The sequence below is a fragment of the Eutrigla gurnardus genome (assembly GCF_963514095.1).
Source record: "Eutrigla gurnardus genome assembly, chromosome: 20".
NCBI lineage: Eukaryota > Metazoa > Chordata > Actinopteri > Perciformes > Triglidae > Eutrigla > Eutrigla gurnardus.
Window position 1 is genome coordinate 10,736,871 of NC_139931.1, and position 16,276 is coordinate 10,753,146.

The window sequence follows — 16,276 nt, forward strand, 5'->3', positions numbered from 1 at the left end:
GCCTTGATGGGCGTCAGAAAGCCCCAAAAAGACAGAAACACTGATGTTGCATCTTTCCACTCTCTCTGTCTGTCTGACACATCGACACATCTCCAGCTCCCGAAGCACAAACACATTAGTCATGCAGCAAATTGAGTCTTTTCTCCAACATCCAATATTCTTCTTGATCCTGTCACTTCCCATCTTCCCTCTCTGTTTACTGCTCAGCCCTCCATCCTTCAAGTGCCTGGTCCCAGACCAGGAGAGAAACCAATTACAGACCTTAAAACACTGTACGCCCACGCACACACACACACACACACACACACACACACACACACACACACACACACACACACACACACACGCTCTCTGTCCCTCTCACTAAGAAGATCAAGGTCTTTGCACCCATCTATTTATCTATCATAGATTGCTATTAAAGCCTGTGTGCAGATATGTGTGCATGCAGTTATTTGCACCCTCTGCAGGAGCGCAATTAGGACCTGACCACGGGTCCGCCGGTCGAGCTAATTAAATCAGCGAGCTGTGATTGTTTGTATGAGTGAGCCGCTGTCAACGCTGTGCCGCTACAATGAGCCGCGCTCAGGAGGGCGGCGGGCTATCGCAACATAAACTGAGGATATAATCAATGGACACCCCGCACCGCATTCTGTGTGGTTACTCCAGCCACACGTGGGGGTTTCCTCTGCTGCAGCGTCACACCGACGTGCATTTTCTAATGAACACCGAGCTGTTATTAAGCCGTAGATCAAATGAAACCTTGCATGTCTTGCTCAGTGATGCCTCCCACCACACTAGCACTTAGTGGGCTTATTCTAAGTAAACATGGAATCTGTACTTACAGTAATGTCCTTGTTACTGCGTGCTGATTGGCTCCCTGAGTCCACCTATGGGGACTTCAGGGTTCAAGGGACAGAATAGTCGTTGATTATTAACTTTTTAGCGTGGTTTTACTTTTCAATATAGTTCTACGGGGAATTAGGAGCGGGACTTCACCCCTGCAGAACTATACTGACGACCATATAATATATAACGGGTGTTATCATGGATTAACATGACAATTCCTGCCTGACTAATAGCGAAGGCCGCAGTCCAGCTCTGGAATTGAGGTGTTTAAACAGCACTGGAGGGGCAAGGGAGGAGATTGCCTGCTGGGAGAGCACGTCTGCCAGGTTAGCGCAACAACAGGACCTCCTCAAAAGGATTTTCTTTGCCAAGGTATAGAGCAAAGTAAAACATTAATCACTGATAGAGACAGCTGGGATGAGGGCGGCGAGCTAGAATTGAGTTCTCCAGGGCTGCAGGCAGAGAGATGTGTGAGAAGAGGGTGAGAGAGAGAGTTTGGTTCCTCTCTTTTCACTTGCGGATGATTGACTGGTTGACTGGTTGGCTCTCCAAAAGGTGGTGTAAAAACTCACAGAAACCGTCAGAGGGCTTATAGCAAAGCTAAGCCTATCCGTCCAGCACTTCCTCAGAGCTGGGAGGACGGAGGGCTGCAAAGCTCTGCTGACAGAAATGACCATTTTCAGGCCTACAAATCAAGCTGACAAACTTAGGTAGAGAAGGAGTAAAGAAAAGTGCACACAGCTCATTTTCCTCCAATGTCATCAGAATGCAGCCCTGCAGTAGCAACATAAAAATGTCCATCTTTGACAACACCTCTAGTCATTCATTTAGTAGCTGTCATCCTATTATTATCTGCACTCTGGTGCGATGAAATAAGAGTAGCTGTGGCCCAACAAGAACAGACACAGACACCTGAGACCTCGAGCCAGTGTGGCTGATCTGGACGCCCCCCCCCCCCCCCCCCCCCCTATACCCACCTGCAAATTTGACGTGGAACTTGTTCTCTGGCTTGAGGATCTGGACGTAGAGGGGGCAATTTGGAGCAAAGTCTTTCACTGCCCAGGCTCGGAGGATGGTCTGATGGTCCTGAGAAAATTGGAGACGGAGGGGATTGAGATGGATGGAGTAAAAAAAGAGGAGAGAGAGAGAAGGAGAGGTAGAAACCCACCATTAGCAGCATCCGTTTGTAGCTCCTCTCTTAATAATGCCCTTAAACCAGCGACTGCACAGAGCAATCAAATGGCCATTGCTACATATCAGACTAATGCCATTCTGACGTCTTTCTACAAAGGAATAATCAACGCTGCACAGAACATGGAGGGCATGCAGAGCGCACTGAGTGAAAGTGGCTTTGAGATAGTTTAGGAAAATGCAGTCATTTACAGCCATGGTGGCAGAAATGTGAGGCTGTAAAGGACAGTGCTGGAGTTAGCACGGAATGCAAAGTTTGCAGGTGAACCGATAATAATTGTGTACTAGAGACACAACTGAGGGAAAGTAATTACAATTCATGTGCCAAATCATTCAGCGTGAAAACCAGGGTGTTGATGAGCTCACTATCATGCAGCATGCATCGCTGTATATCACCGCACCTATAGCCTTTACTGTTTGTGTTGCACATATGCCTGCGTATCATTTATTGTTGTTTCTTTTACTCTTAGCTTCAGTCATTTTACCTTTCAATTGCCATTTTTTGTGGGAAAATATAAAAAAATCAACAAAACAAAATGCACAAAAATGCAGTTGCTAAACCCATTTGTTTCAAAAGCTGCTTTCATGTTTGTTTTTCATGTAGCAGCTTCACTCCAGAAAAATATTAAAAGCAAACTTACAAGACATTTTCATTTGATTTTTAGAGGAAAAAGAAAGAAAAAAAGCCTACAGTTTGAAGCTTACGATCAGGCAAGCAGGCTTAATACAAATGTTTTTGTTCAGTGTGGGGAGTCATGGCGATTAAAGGGAAGCAGTGAGGAACGTACAGCGGCAATGCGGTCCACTTCAAACCGGTTACTGAGGATAAAGCAGGCCTCAGCATCGTCCATCCTGCAGGCAGTTAGTAGAGCATGTGGCCACGGGAGCGAGAGAGATGGATAAATGGAGAGAGAGAGAGAGAGAGAGAGAGAGAGAGAGAGAGAGAGAATCGGGGGAAGCGATGAGGAGAGAAGACATGGGAAGGAGGATTTTGTCATGTTATTGAGGGAGAGGACAAAAGAGAAAAAGCAGGACAATAGAACAACAAACGAACCAGTGTGTCTTTCAAGCCCACGCTATTTAAGGTTGGGAAAGTAGGAGGCAAGGAGACGGGGAGATCGAAAAAACAAACAAACAAACAAACGGGCTCCTTTTCTGTCCTTGTGACAAAGCCGGTCTAAGGTGCGGTGGCTGCGTTATCAAAAGCCAGGGGGGGAAACAATAAGCAATATGACTCAAACCGCAATTACAGCTGCTGCTTCAAGGCTGCAGGTGCTTCAATTACGGGTTCAAGCTTCTACATGAGAGGACTTTCATTTTTTTAAGGTGTCTTGAATCAGGTTTCTCTGTCTGGGCTTTTTCCAGAGATCGATAGTTGCAGGATTATTTTTGTGATGCTTCAAAATACAGACTCTCGATTGTTGCTTTTTGTTTTGGTCACGTGTGACTCACTTGGCCCGCATCAGGTCCTGGTCTTTGAGGGCAGACCCCTGCAGGTAGATGACTCTCTGGGCCCACAGAGGGACATGTAGGACCCTCCTGACCTGGACATCCATCTCTGCCGGGCACAGGATCACCACATAGTAGTCCTACACACACACAAACACACACAATGTACGTTATGACTGAGTGTACGGCTCGGGGGCGTTCAGTAATATATGGTATATAGTATTATGAGGGGGGGCTAAAGGGCAAGGTTTAAGGATCGACATCTCCCGCTTTAATTACCTGCATGTTCAACAGATTAATTCTGGTGTCACTCAGCACAGCCATCATTGTGTACATTGAAGGTCAATCATTACAACAATAGTAACTATTCCCCCCCGCCCAGCCCTGTGAGGTTGTGAGGACCAGTCAAATCAGACACACCATGATTGAACAGAGATATGCATACATGAATGCACCCTCGGGCGAACACACACACATCTGTTTCACCATGAATAAGAAAGCAGTTTGATCCGTGCTATTGCTGAAATAATCCTCTGCTTTAACCTCAGCTGTTCGGGCTCCTGAAAAGGATTACAGACAACAAACACAAGACCCCCCCACCCCTCCAAACACCCTTTTGTCCTTTTGGCAGACCTGCAGTCGGGGATGAGCGAAGAACTCATTGAGGAAGTCCATGAGGAGGTCGATCTTGAGACAGCTGACACACAGCACCACGTGTTTCTCGGTCTGCGCCCTGTAGCGGCTGTAGTTCCCCCCAGACTTCTGCCGCTCCATCCACAGAAAGGCCAGCTGCTCGAACTACATTCAGGACGACATCCATCACATTCAACAGATGGAAAGTGGATTAAGTTCGATGGAAACACAGTGAGGAGTCAGGTGGCTTAAGAAGGGGTTTAGGGGGAGTTTAAAAAAAGTGCAGATATGGTTCAGACAGTAAGAGGCAGGTTCAGAAAAAATATTCACAGGTTTAAGAAACATTGCAGTGATGTGTTGCTGGGCTGGGGGCGTAGATGAATGCTGTGATTTTACAGATGATGCAAGTAAGAGTCAAGAGACTCTTTTTTTTTTAACAGATTTCCACTGAAATAAATCAAATATGTTCATAGCATAGATTACTGTGCTGCAAAAGGATGCTGATAACTACTAGTCTGACTCTGTATATCATATTATATGATATATATATATATGTGTGTGTGTATGTGTGTGTGTGTGTGTGTGTGTGTGTGTGAATGGCTGATAAAACACGTCAACAGTTCAACAATTCAATAGACTAAGTTCATTTGTGTGCAGCTTTTTGCCGAGTCACCACTTTGCCCCAGATAAATCTGATTGCTCTTAAGCTGAGATCATGTCCGCTTGCTGAAGTAGGAAAACAATTTGACAAAAGTGATGTATTACACCATCATTTGTGTATAGAGAGTTCTGGCACCAACTGTGGCAGATTTGTGACGATACAACAAAGCTGCTTTTTGAAAGCACTGTGATTTGTTTCTGTGAAAGTCTCCAAAACTGAATTAAAAACGACAGAAATTACCTAAATAGTTGGCTTTTTAATCCTCTTTTCAAATCAATATCCTTTTAAGGTACAACACGACTTGTCAGGAGGTACATCTGCTGTGATGTGTGGCGGACAGGTACAGTGAAAACCAATAGAGGAAGCAATGAGGGAAAAAAAAAAGACAGTGGCTGAATCCTGATGTGCTCTGTGGCTCCCCTGTGCAGCCTGGAGACCGGTCATGGCAGGACTCAGAGTCAGACAGGAGGACAGACACACACACACACACACACACACACACACACACACACACACACACACACACACACAGGGTGGGGGCTGCAGCCTGGGGGGGAGGGGGGGTTCTAAATGTCAAGGGGTATTTATGGATGATAAAATGGGGAGAGCGATCGGGGAGGTTCACATGGCATCCATGTTGGTGATGCACAGATCGCCATCTCTTTATTAAGAGTTAAGTTTCTTTGTGCTTTTTTATATATATATTTTGCTACCACACAGTCACAGCTGACGGGGAAAAAAAACAGTGTGACTTGTGTTCAATAGCCATAATGCATGCGTAGGATGCAAGCCCTACACCTACTGCTAATGTGACACGATTAAAAAAAGAAACGCCATCAAAGACGTGTAGCATCATCACAAAAGAAATCCAATTTGCAAAAAAACAAAACAAAAAACTAAATCCTTTCAGGATTGTTTAACAGGAGTGTATGAGTGTGATTTCCTGACCAGAGAGGCCCTCACCAGACACACACACACACACACACACACACACACACTGCTACCTCATCCCATTTGCACATATACATCTTTTGGGAAAGACACAAGTACACCAGCTACCTCAGGGATAAAAGGTGTACTCCAATATGATGAACAATCATTAGGCTGCAGCACAACTGTTTGTGTGTGTGTGTGTGTGTGTGTGTGTGCGTGTGTTTTAGACGTTTCCTGTAGTTCTCGAACATGAAGTTCCCTCTTCACATGAAGCAGCTAAATGACAGGACGGGGATTTGGGGAATTGAGAGAGTAAGGAAGACACTCTCACTTTGAGTAAAAATAGCTGTTGTAAATCTGCGTAGGATGCAATGAGTCATCACATTATTGTACAAGGGAGGAAACACAAGAAGTGTTGGTCCTAAAAGAGAAAACTTTACTGTGACAAGCTCACAAAACAAAAAAGCGAGTGCTTCTGTTCATTTCAGGAATTTGAATGATTTCTGATCAATTTAAAGGTCTGGGCTCAGTTTATTTGACAGTTCTAGCCCCAGATTACCAGGAGGAAAGCCTGGCAGAGCGGTTGGCTTCGGAAAAAAAATTTGATTACAAATCAAATATGATTTTAAGTTGGGATCACACCAGTTCGTAAATGCAGCTTCGCGTCACGGATCGACTCCAATGAGTTTCAACCACTTTGTGAAACTCACTTTTAAAGTTTTCTGCTATATAGTCACATCGTGTTCGTTTCATTTCATTCAAACTGTGTGTTAGAGGTTACCACCAGCATTGTTTCTCACCTGAATGGGAAGCACAATGAGCGCCACGAAGATCATGATGACCACCAGGAGCTGGGAGGGCCAGATTTGGGGGGTGACATCTCCAAAGCCCACCGTGGAGAAGGTGACCACGCAGAAGTAGAGCGAGTCGAACAGGGTCAGGTTGTTTCCCGCTCGCTCCAGGTGTTGGATGCCGCAGATGCTGATGGAAAGAAAGCAAGGAGAGGAAGTGAGCATCGCATCAGACGTCTCATGCTATCGGTGTTGTTCTTATCTAACAATATATGCCCTAATGATGCTAATTTCTTTCTTCCAAGAAAACAAAATACAGTGAATGTTTACATCAGCTAGTACCAACCAATTTCAACCAATACTATGAACTCCATCCATCAATCAACTATTGGCGACATTCAGGGAAAATCGGGAGTTGATCCCACCAGCGTATCCTGCCTCACTTTGAAATACGTCACGATACAGATGTTGGATCAACTTCAAAGGATAGGTTGACCCTCGAAATGGTCAGAGAGCGTCTTCATGCTGTGTGTAGGATCTTCTGGATTAGCTCAGGCTTTCACACCAGATATATATACGCAGAGAACTGACACATCCTTCAATGGACTGAAGCAATTGTCAACTTCAATGTCAGAGCAGTATCTCACTCTTTCAGCTACCAATTACCTCTCTGCTCGCCGTCTTTGTCTCTTTTAGCTCGAGGAGCAGCCTTTTTTTTTTCTCCTCCTATACCGTTTCCTTCTACATGCATCACAGTGTCACTTTGCTTCTGTTGGATCTCCCTTTCTTTCTGCTTATTTCCTCACCCTGTCCACAGCTGGGACACCTTTCACTTCCTGTCCAGCATCCATTTAATGTCTGCCTTGCCTTTTCTAGTTGCCCCACTGTCAGCGGCGAGGGTACCCACCACGTAAACATGAGGCAGACCAGCGTGCTGATGAGTATCACCACCTGGTTGAACATGGCTGAGTGCGTCCGCTGGATCGCCCTGTGGAGATCATTCTGCAGAGCAACAGATGCGGACGTGAGTTCATGTAGAAAAGCCACAACAGCCCGAATGAAAGATAAATATGCACTTAAATAAAAAGGAGATGAAAGAGCAGAGAGGGAGATAGATAATTAAGAAAATGTGATGTGGAACAGGTGTAGACAAGGTTCAAATGTGCCGTTTTGACTGATTTACTTTCACAGCAGAAAGAGCTGGTGAGCTGAAATGGCACAGACCAAGGGGGGCACGCCAACAGAAAAACACAACAGATGTTGAGATGAAAGTAATAACAAAACTGGATTGGGAGATAGTGCCTCACTCACTATCATGTTCTCCAGAGCGTGTTTGGCCAGCCAGCAATTGAGAAACACTGGAATGAAGAGATTTATGAAGGAGGGCAAAATCACCTGCAGAGAAGAGAAAGCATTTTTTTTTTCATGAGAATATGCCTCTTGTGATGTGCAGCTGCTGTTAAACATATTGTGTGCGTGTTATTTTTTTTTTTTTGCGATGCTCGAGTACTATCAGTCCTTCCACTCACAGTGATCATGAACGGAACGGCGCTGATCATCTCCAGAATGAAGGGGACACGCAGCACTTGCTCCCAAACGTTGCCCTGGAAACACAAGGGGTCAGGGAAATCCATTGTCATGGCGACCTTCGGGAATTACCACAGAACAGGCACCGATTGCGGAAGGCGAGCGGAAAGGAAACATATTGTGCATCGTGGAATTGATTGGGATGTATACGTGCCCCTTGAGAGAGGAAGCGGCATTGCTCAGTTTCCTCGGAGCTTTGCCGTCCAATTAAGATGTCAGCCGCGGCGGTTTTTATGTGCCTGCCACCTACATACGGCTGATCTGAATCGGACTTGTGTAGGTGGACAGGCATGGGGTATGTCCACAGGAATCATTCACCTCTAAATGCTAAGGCCTCCGGCCTCCAGAGTAATCTGCAGAGCGAGCTCTTTATAGGCTTATGGTGTCAGGTGCATCAAAAGCAGAGCAGCCCGTTGATGGATTGGACCCCCGCCACAGCAACACAGGGGCCTCCCCTAAACCCCCTCTGATGTGTCAACAACAGGACGGTGCTAAGGAAGCCTCAAGGCCTGCTGAGGAGCGTTAGAAACACAGGAGCGAATCAGCAGCATCGGCGGAGGAAGGAAAACTGTTTAGTGGCGGGGCAATTTGGGCAAACACCAGGGTCAAGCAGACAAACATCACCAAACAAAAAGGCTGCAGATTGGCTGCTGGGGGCCACGAGTAACTCACCTTGTAGCTGAGATACACGAGCAACATAGTTTCTGAAAAGCTGATGAAAGCCACAAGCACCTGCAAAAAAGAGAGAGAGAGAGAGAGATATAGTGAGAGGGAGAGAGAGAGAGGAGTCGGAGAGAGACCAGAGCGGAGAGAAATTAGGAGTCGCAGAGATGGAAGAGAGTGTGGGTGGAAACAGTAGGCGTGCTGATGATTGAGCTTCACAGGGAACAGATTTAAAGGAAGCAAGAGACAGTCTGGTGTCTGAATGTGTACATACATGCGCGCGTAATCGTACCGCGAGTGTAAATACGTGTCAGGTTAAAATGATCCCGTTTCACGCACTCGAGCCCTGAAATGACGCGACGCGAATTCATCGACGAGTGGGAAACGAAGAAATGGCGTTCGTGAATGCAGATGTGTGTGCGTGTAAACAGACGGCCTCGTTTTACACAGGAGTGTGGCGGTTAATCTGACCTGCAGTGCCCACAGCGGTAGGGGTCTATCCACCCAGATGATCAGTTTCCTGCAGAGCGGAAAGGAAAGGGAAGAATGGAGAGCAGAGGAGAGGGATGTGGCAAAAAATAATTAGATGGGAGTCCGCTGAAAATGTACAAAATCAATTGAATCATGCTGTTTACAACTGAACATCAGAGTACCCAGCTGCCAGTGTTGTTGGAGAAAAAGTCATATTCACACTTCTAAATGTAAATTTACAGTCTTATTGTGGAAGAAAGGCACTCCCCCCCCCCACCACCACAGACACCCTGGGGCGCATCGCGGCTGCTTGCCTGCCCGCGCTCTCATTTGCTTCTTCGAGTCTGTTGCCTGGAGCAGGAGGTGGCCCATCCCTTTCCCTGAGCTCACCCCGTCAGGCTCCTTATTCATTTGGAGCCAGAGCTTAGCCAGTGTCACCAGCCACCAATTAGATCAATAGGCCCCTGAGCAGGACACATGGCACAGCCTCGGGTCTCTGCGCACTTCCTGGTTCCTCTCCCACTCCCTGCTGTTGTATATTACATGCTTTATCTCAACTAAATCCCCATTAATTAGGCTGCAGGGGCACTACATACATATTACAGCGACAGCTAATCCATACAGTTGGATGGTGACGAATGAATGTGGATCTTTAATGCTCAACATCGGCATGGTGAGTTGCATCAGTTAAGTGAAGTCGCATTGATTGCATTACGCAACGTTTCCGACCGTGCGGGTCAGTGTTCCTCCGGGTGTGCGGTTTCATTGTCCTTGTCTGAAGGCCCAAGCCAATCACTTCTAATTAGAGGCACATAATGCTTACCAGTCAAACTCACTCCAAGGCCGGGTTGATGTGTTCTGTTTGGTGCAGTTTTCTCCGCTCGCGCTGCAGGAAATAAAAGAAGAAAAAAAAGACAATGAAAGCAACTTCGTGTCCAGCTTCTCTCACCAAAACTGGACCTTAAGCTCAGACCAAATATCGGCTTACTCTCCTGATTGCATCCCCCCCCCCCCCCCCCCCTCTCTCTTCTCCCACCATCATCTCACATCCAATCTTGTTACAAGACACTCTATACACTGTTATCTCATCTATTGACCTGCTGCACTTGTTCCTGCTATCAGGCCCCTACAATCCCAAAGACTCTGTTTCACCTCATTAAACTTATCATCCATTTCTCTCACCAGCCCTGTCTCTGGTCTTGCGGGTTGTCCAACAGCACTCTGACAATGTAGAGGAGGCAGCTCAGCACCTTCAGAGCAAAGTTAAACATTCGCACTCGCAGACCTGCATCGGAAAACAAAAACAATCAGTCAGGAAGTATCAGCTGATGAAATTGGTGTTTTCTTATATTCTTCATGCATTATGTAAAAGAATATGACATTGAAGAAAGCTCTGTAGTATCTTTGCTCCAGGCAACTGATACAAAGAAAAAAACAGAATGGCTCTGGGAAAAACATCTGCTGCTCTAAAGCCATTCATCATCACCACCAGTGCCTCAGATTGTTCCCCAAAACACAATTCATCACATCTTTTCACTAAAACATGGACAGCCATGGTTGAAAATGGTTGGATTAATGCAGCAGAAAAAGTATGGAGTGTTTTATCTTGTCTGCTGAACGTTAATCTTGTACTTCAGTTCATATTATTACTACAGTATGTTATTTAAGCGATTAGCCCCTTAATAAAAGAATTGATGAAAGCAATAACTATGTGTTAATGTTTATTAACTACAAGTAATATCAAGACATATACAACTGTTCTATAATTAACGTTATAAATATATGACATGTTATGACAGTTATAAAGGGTGGACAACTGGTGATGAAATGTAGAGCAACAATGACAATCACACAGGGAATTCACCCAACATGCATGCAGACAGACACCATTTGATCCCAAGCAAAGTTCAACTCACTGGATCTTTGGTTTTTGATGAAGAACAGCTTGAGGCGCTCCTTGAAAGTGTTCTCATTCACATAGAACTCTACCTGCACCCTATGAGAGAGAGATGAAAAAGAGAGAAGAAAAAGAGGCGATTGAAGAGATAAAATACCATTTTTTATGGAGTCAAGGGACAGAGAAGAAGGAAGCCGCGAGATAAAGGGAATACAATAAGGACGAATGTGTGTGCAGTGGAGATAGAACGGGTGACCGTGATTATATGCACACTGAAAAGTATGGAAATAAGACACTGTGGCTGGCTGCATTAAAAACTAATAGGTTTGGGAGGAAATGGCGTTCCTGCTTGTTGGCCTGCCCATAGGCCCAGACAGCTGCAGTCAGTCTCGTTATCGCCACTGATTAAATATAGAGCAACAAATTACTTCCCTCTGATGTTTCTGCTGAACATGGGAGGCCATAATTACTGTTCTTTCTCCCTTCCCATTTTGGCACCCTCCTGTTAGCGGGTAGCACACACACACACACTGTACACACACACCCACACACACACACAGGCCTAAAATACACACCTGCAAGAGAGCCATTAGGATTATTAGACCATTCACATCACCCATCTGACATGGACACTCATGGAGACACATGATTAAAAACAACAAAGAGCCCCTCTCCAGACAGTTCTTACATGTGGACGCTCTTACACATAACCAGACAGGCGGACGGTGACTGTACTTCCTGTCTGACCACCTCGGGGGAGATGTCTCGGGAGCTCTCCTTTCATCCTATGGAGGGAAGAGTGGATGACTCAGGTTGAGAATGAAGATAAAAAAAAAAAAAACGCCAGGCGAGGCTCGTTGGTGGTCTCCTGGCGACTTACAAGACGGATGAAAGAGAGGAAGAACAACTGTCATCTACTCTGTCAGCAGGAAGTGGAAGAGATGGGGGGGAGGGGGGGGTCGACCCGGGAATCCAGCACCCCACATGGTTAGACACAGACCATACACCCAAACCAATGGCGCTCTTTCCTAGCAACATTTTGGGGGGGGGGACTTTCCTCTTTGTTACTATGGCAACTAGGGATTCATTGTCTTTTCCCTTCCTCTCACATGAGCAGATGTGAGCCAACACATACTTGTGAAGTGCGTTCCGCCATCTGAGCCGATAGCCCGCCCCAACTTGTTGACTGCTCCCTTTCGCTCCGAGCAGCCTGCCGACAATAAGGCTTTCTGAGTGCACGAGGGAAAACAGAAGAACATGCAGATAGGCACAGCTCCCCGGGCTCCCCGAAGCTCAGGGGTGTGTAATTGCACCAGTCGGATCAGAAAACGACTTTGTGTGAATTGCCGTAGAGACGGGACACCCTGCAGTGGAGAGTGAGGAAAGATTTGTCTGCGTGAGGTGAGTCGTACGGAGCTAATCAACCGTACGACTGCAAATAGCAATCAAACAGTCAATACCATGGTGGCGATAAGCACAGGGGCCCATTATCACCAGTCCCCAAAGTAAATATCATTACTCATCCATATAAAAAAAGTTGTGAAATGCAAGCGATGGCAAAATTCTGGATTCCCTTAGCGCTTAACTACGCAAGGACATGTTGCAGGTCTTCTTAAGAGCTCCATGTATCAAGTTGTGTGTTATCGTCCTCATAAAAAAAAAACCCAAGTAGTAAATGCTTTCCCTCAAGCTAATCCTTTACAACCAAATCTATCAGGCACTGCACCTATGTGGCCATGACACTGTTTCTCTATTCTTTGCCAAATCTCCAGCTTATTATTGGCAGTCTTTTATTGCCTAACACCAATGGCAGCTCCTGAAAAAAAAGACCCATTCAAAAGGTACATCAGGGCTCCAGACTAACTTTTTACATCTTTTTACGCACTGGTGCACTTAACTTTTTCATTTAGATGCATGCAAAAATGCTTAATGTGCCTTATGGCACCGCAATAATACACATATTATACCTCTCTTGAAGGGGAAATTATCTACATTTTCTTCATTTTAGCTGCTCAAGGAGGAGAAGGATAACTACAGTTTCACATGTATTACATTAAGGCTAATACACTCTGCCCGATTTATTTTTCCCACAAACATTCAGCGAAGACGAGACCGGGGTCAGAGCCAATCAGAGACGACGGCCCGCCCCTACTCTGCCTCTGATTGGCTCAGACTGTGGTGATTCTTCTTCTCGGTGTGTCAAAAGTGCATAAGCCCTCCCTGAACCCATGGAGATTGCATTGAAAGCTCTGATATTTGAAAAAACAGGAGAGTCTATGAGAGACTGCTGGGGCGATTTTCAAACTGATTGAAATCGCCCTCAAAGAGGCGGGACTATTTGAAGCATGACTTTAGTCTGATTGGACAATGATATTTTTGGTAGATCAAACATCTAGAACACTGAAAACGACTGTTGCGGTGATAGAATTGGTTAGAAAAAGATTAACTCCTTTTCCCCGTTGGTAGTGCATCGCCCAAATCGGCCCAATACCCAAGCCGCCCTGCTTAACACACTCAAGGCGCCACACGTTCCGAAATCCCGCTGTCTGTGCACTTCTTCATTCATCAGAGCACTTAAATCCTCTGCAAACTGTGAGAAACAGCAGTGATAAGTTCCCCAGACAAAGAGGATGATTTCAGAGGTCATTTTGCCCTTGATGCGTTTCTCGAAGCGAGAGCTTTTCCACTTGAGTGTACAACAGAGGATGGAAAGTAAAGTGGAAATATAGCCCAATAAAGAGTTGAGCTGTGGGATAGATTGAGAGTCGGGATCTTTAATCTGAAGGGAGGGTTGGGGGAGAAAAACACATTGAAAAGACATAAAGAGAATTATTTTCAAAACACAAGACACACAAGCACATCACAATGGCACTTCTGGGCAGTAGCCACATACCAGCGCCCCCGAGGCTCTCCAAAAAGCACAGGAAAAATACATGATTCGATGACTTGATGCAAAAAACTGCTTTGGGATACTGTTGCGCAGAAAGAAAACACATGTCGCTGGATGAAGGGACAAGCATTTTGGTGTATCTTGAGAGGATCAACTGCATTTGCAATTACAGAGTTGAGGTGAGAGAGAGAGAGAGAAATTACAGATAAAAAACGCAGACAGACAGATGGACAGAAAGACAGAGGGGGACATGCGGAGGAGGCTCTCTGAGCGAGAGAGAGAGAGCCGAACCTTGTTCTCCTGCTGCTTCCACCCATGCCTGTGCTCCATAATGACACAGCAATGGACATCTAATGACACAGAAAGCCATGAAAGGAACCCAAATATGCACGTAAAACAGCACAGCGTTGGCGCAGTGCAGGAATAGTAAGTAGATAAAAACAAAACCCAAACAAGAAATAAGGAAACCAAGTGGAAAAACCTGTAACTGGTGTTTAATTAATAGAACCAAAAATGGAAAATTCATAATTAAGGGTGTGGCCTATTTCCTCATCAGCTCATGTCGGAGCTCATGTTGAGCGTGCTTTACACTACAGCTGATAAACTGTCACAGAAGTGTAGCGTCCAGTTAAAAAAGCTCCGTCAGCACTGTTGCCGTTGTTTGCACTGTTCATGCCATTAGCACCGTTAGCTGGCTCAGCCGTCGCCATGTTGAGGGTCATGTGGAGGCAGAGGGTTTTAGGAGTTCAGCACCTTGCTTTAAGACGTATGAGCAAATAGCGGAGCCTTTGAGAAAAGAGGGTAGACATTGTTTATATTATTATTTCGTGTCTTCGTCTTTTTTTCCAGACTCCAAATGAGGTCAGGAGAAATTCAATGGGATGACAAGAGGCAAATCAATTGCAAATCACCACAGGAACGCTCTAACAGCTTAAGAGAAGCAAGGTGTGCGCCGCTTCATCCAACCAATGGTCGCCAGGACAGCTTGTCCCTGACCCAGATACAAAACCACAACACACACAAACACACACACACGCACGCACACACACACACACACACACACACACGCACACACACACACCACTGTCCTAATGGCAGAAAAGAAGAAAAGAATAACGAGAGTATGCGTAACCATCGCTGCTATAAAAAGACCCTTTTCTTGTGCTAAAAGGAACATTTCTAACAGTGACAATGCAGGAGTTCATGTTGACTGAGGCGTCAGATGAAAAGACAGAGATGAAATGTCTTTAATAGCACTCATTGTGTGTCACATAATAGATTATAACAACGCCAATGAAACAAGTGGGTGCTTTCATAATAACTTGATGACGGAGACCTTTAAAGACGTCTTTCTCTCCTTGTCTATTTGTATAACTAAGGGAGCGAATCAACCAGTCGGTGTTGTGACAGATTTCTTTCCCCACTAGCCAGGGCAAAGCACAACAACAAAAACAATGGCCATCATTAACAATAAATGTCTGATGTATTCCCACATTATATTGACATTAAGTAAGCGGCCACTGTAGCCTTTACTCCCTCATATATCATCAGTGGAAGTGCTGCAGCCGTTCTTCCCTCCTGCTCCCTGACGTAAACCAGCCTCGTCTCATCCCTCCCAGATACGATCACTCTATTTATTAGTTAGTCTCTATCGTCTTGGTGACTTGATGGATGAACACAACGCAACAGATGCATCAGTGTTAGATTCACAAAAAGAAATTGCTCACAAAAAAAGAGAGAAAAAAAAAAAGAGGCTGCAATCATCCCTCAATCGCGAAACAAAATATGGCTTAAAGTGATGCACAACTCTATTAAAAGCCATCCAATGACATTCTATCCCGTCGGATTATATTAGCCTTGGATCCACGCGGACATTTAACATTTGATCAAATCAACGCGAGATATCAATCTGTTTCACGGTCGTCTTCGAATTGCCGATTTGACGGGCGACATGCGAGAAACATGAGAGGAGTCATCGTCATTCCCCCGGTGTGGATTTAAAAGTCCTGCGGTGGATTAAGCTAACACAGTTTGGGAATAGGGGAGCTGCGATCAGTGGACAGCTCTATTTGTGTTGCCCCACAACAGCGTGGCTAAGCAGCCCCCACTCTGATGCCACGGGGCCCGACAGCGACCGCGAACACCAACAGAGCCCAGGAGTGCTCAGACACATGCTAGTCGGCCCTATGGCTGCGTTAGTATCCACAGCAGGAAGGCTCTTAGGTGTGCTCGTCTCACTGGAAGGGTGGTTAGAGAATTCAATA

At 45.6% G+C, this 16,276-nt stretch overlaps 1 protein-coding gene across 1 annotated transcript in view; it reads right to left on the minus strand.

The window, feature by feature from the left end:
• Nucleotides 1-16,276, minus strand: part of kcnt2b (potassium sodium-activated channel subfamily T member 2b) — a 28,895-nt gene that overhangs the window by 9,223 nt on the left and 3,396 nt on the right. The window contains exons 2-14 of the mRNA XM_084036788.1: nt 11,142-11,221; nt 10,408-10,510; nt 10,049-10,111; nt 9,226-9,274; nt 8,764-8,823; nt 8,034-8,108; nt 7,816-7,899; nt 7,412-7,506; nt 6,514-6,694; nt 4,120-4,284; nt 3,490-3,626; nt 2,826-2,889; nt 1,824-1,932 (exon numbers count right to left, since the gene is read on the minus strand). Coding sequence (XP_083892914.1) covers nt 1,824-1,932; nt 2,826-2,889; nt 3,490-3,626; nt 4,120-4,284; nt 6,514-6,694; nt 7,412-7,506; nt 7,816-7,899; nt 8,034-8,108; nt 8,764-8,823; nt 9,226-9,274; nt 10,049-10,111; nt 10,408-10,510; nt 11,142-11,221 — 1,265 coding nt within the window. The remainder of the gene's footprint in view (nt 1-1,823; nt 1,933-2,825; nt 2,890-3,489; nt 3,627-4,119; nt 4,285-6,513; nt 6,695-7,411; nt 7,507-7,815; nt 7,900-8,033; nt 8,109-8,763; nt 8,824-9,225; nt 9,275-10,048; nt 10,112-10,407; nt 10,511-11,141; nt 11,222-16,276) is intronic.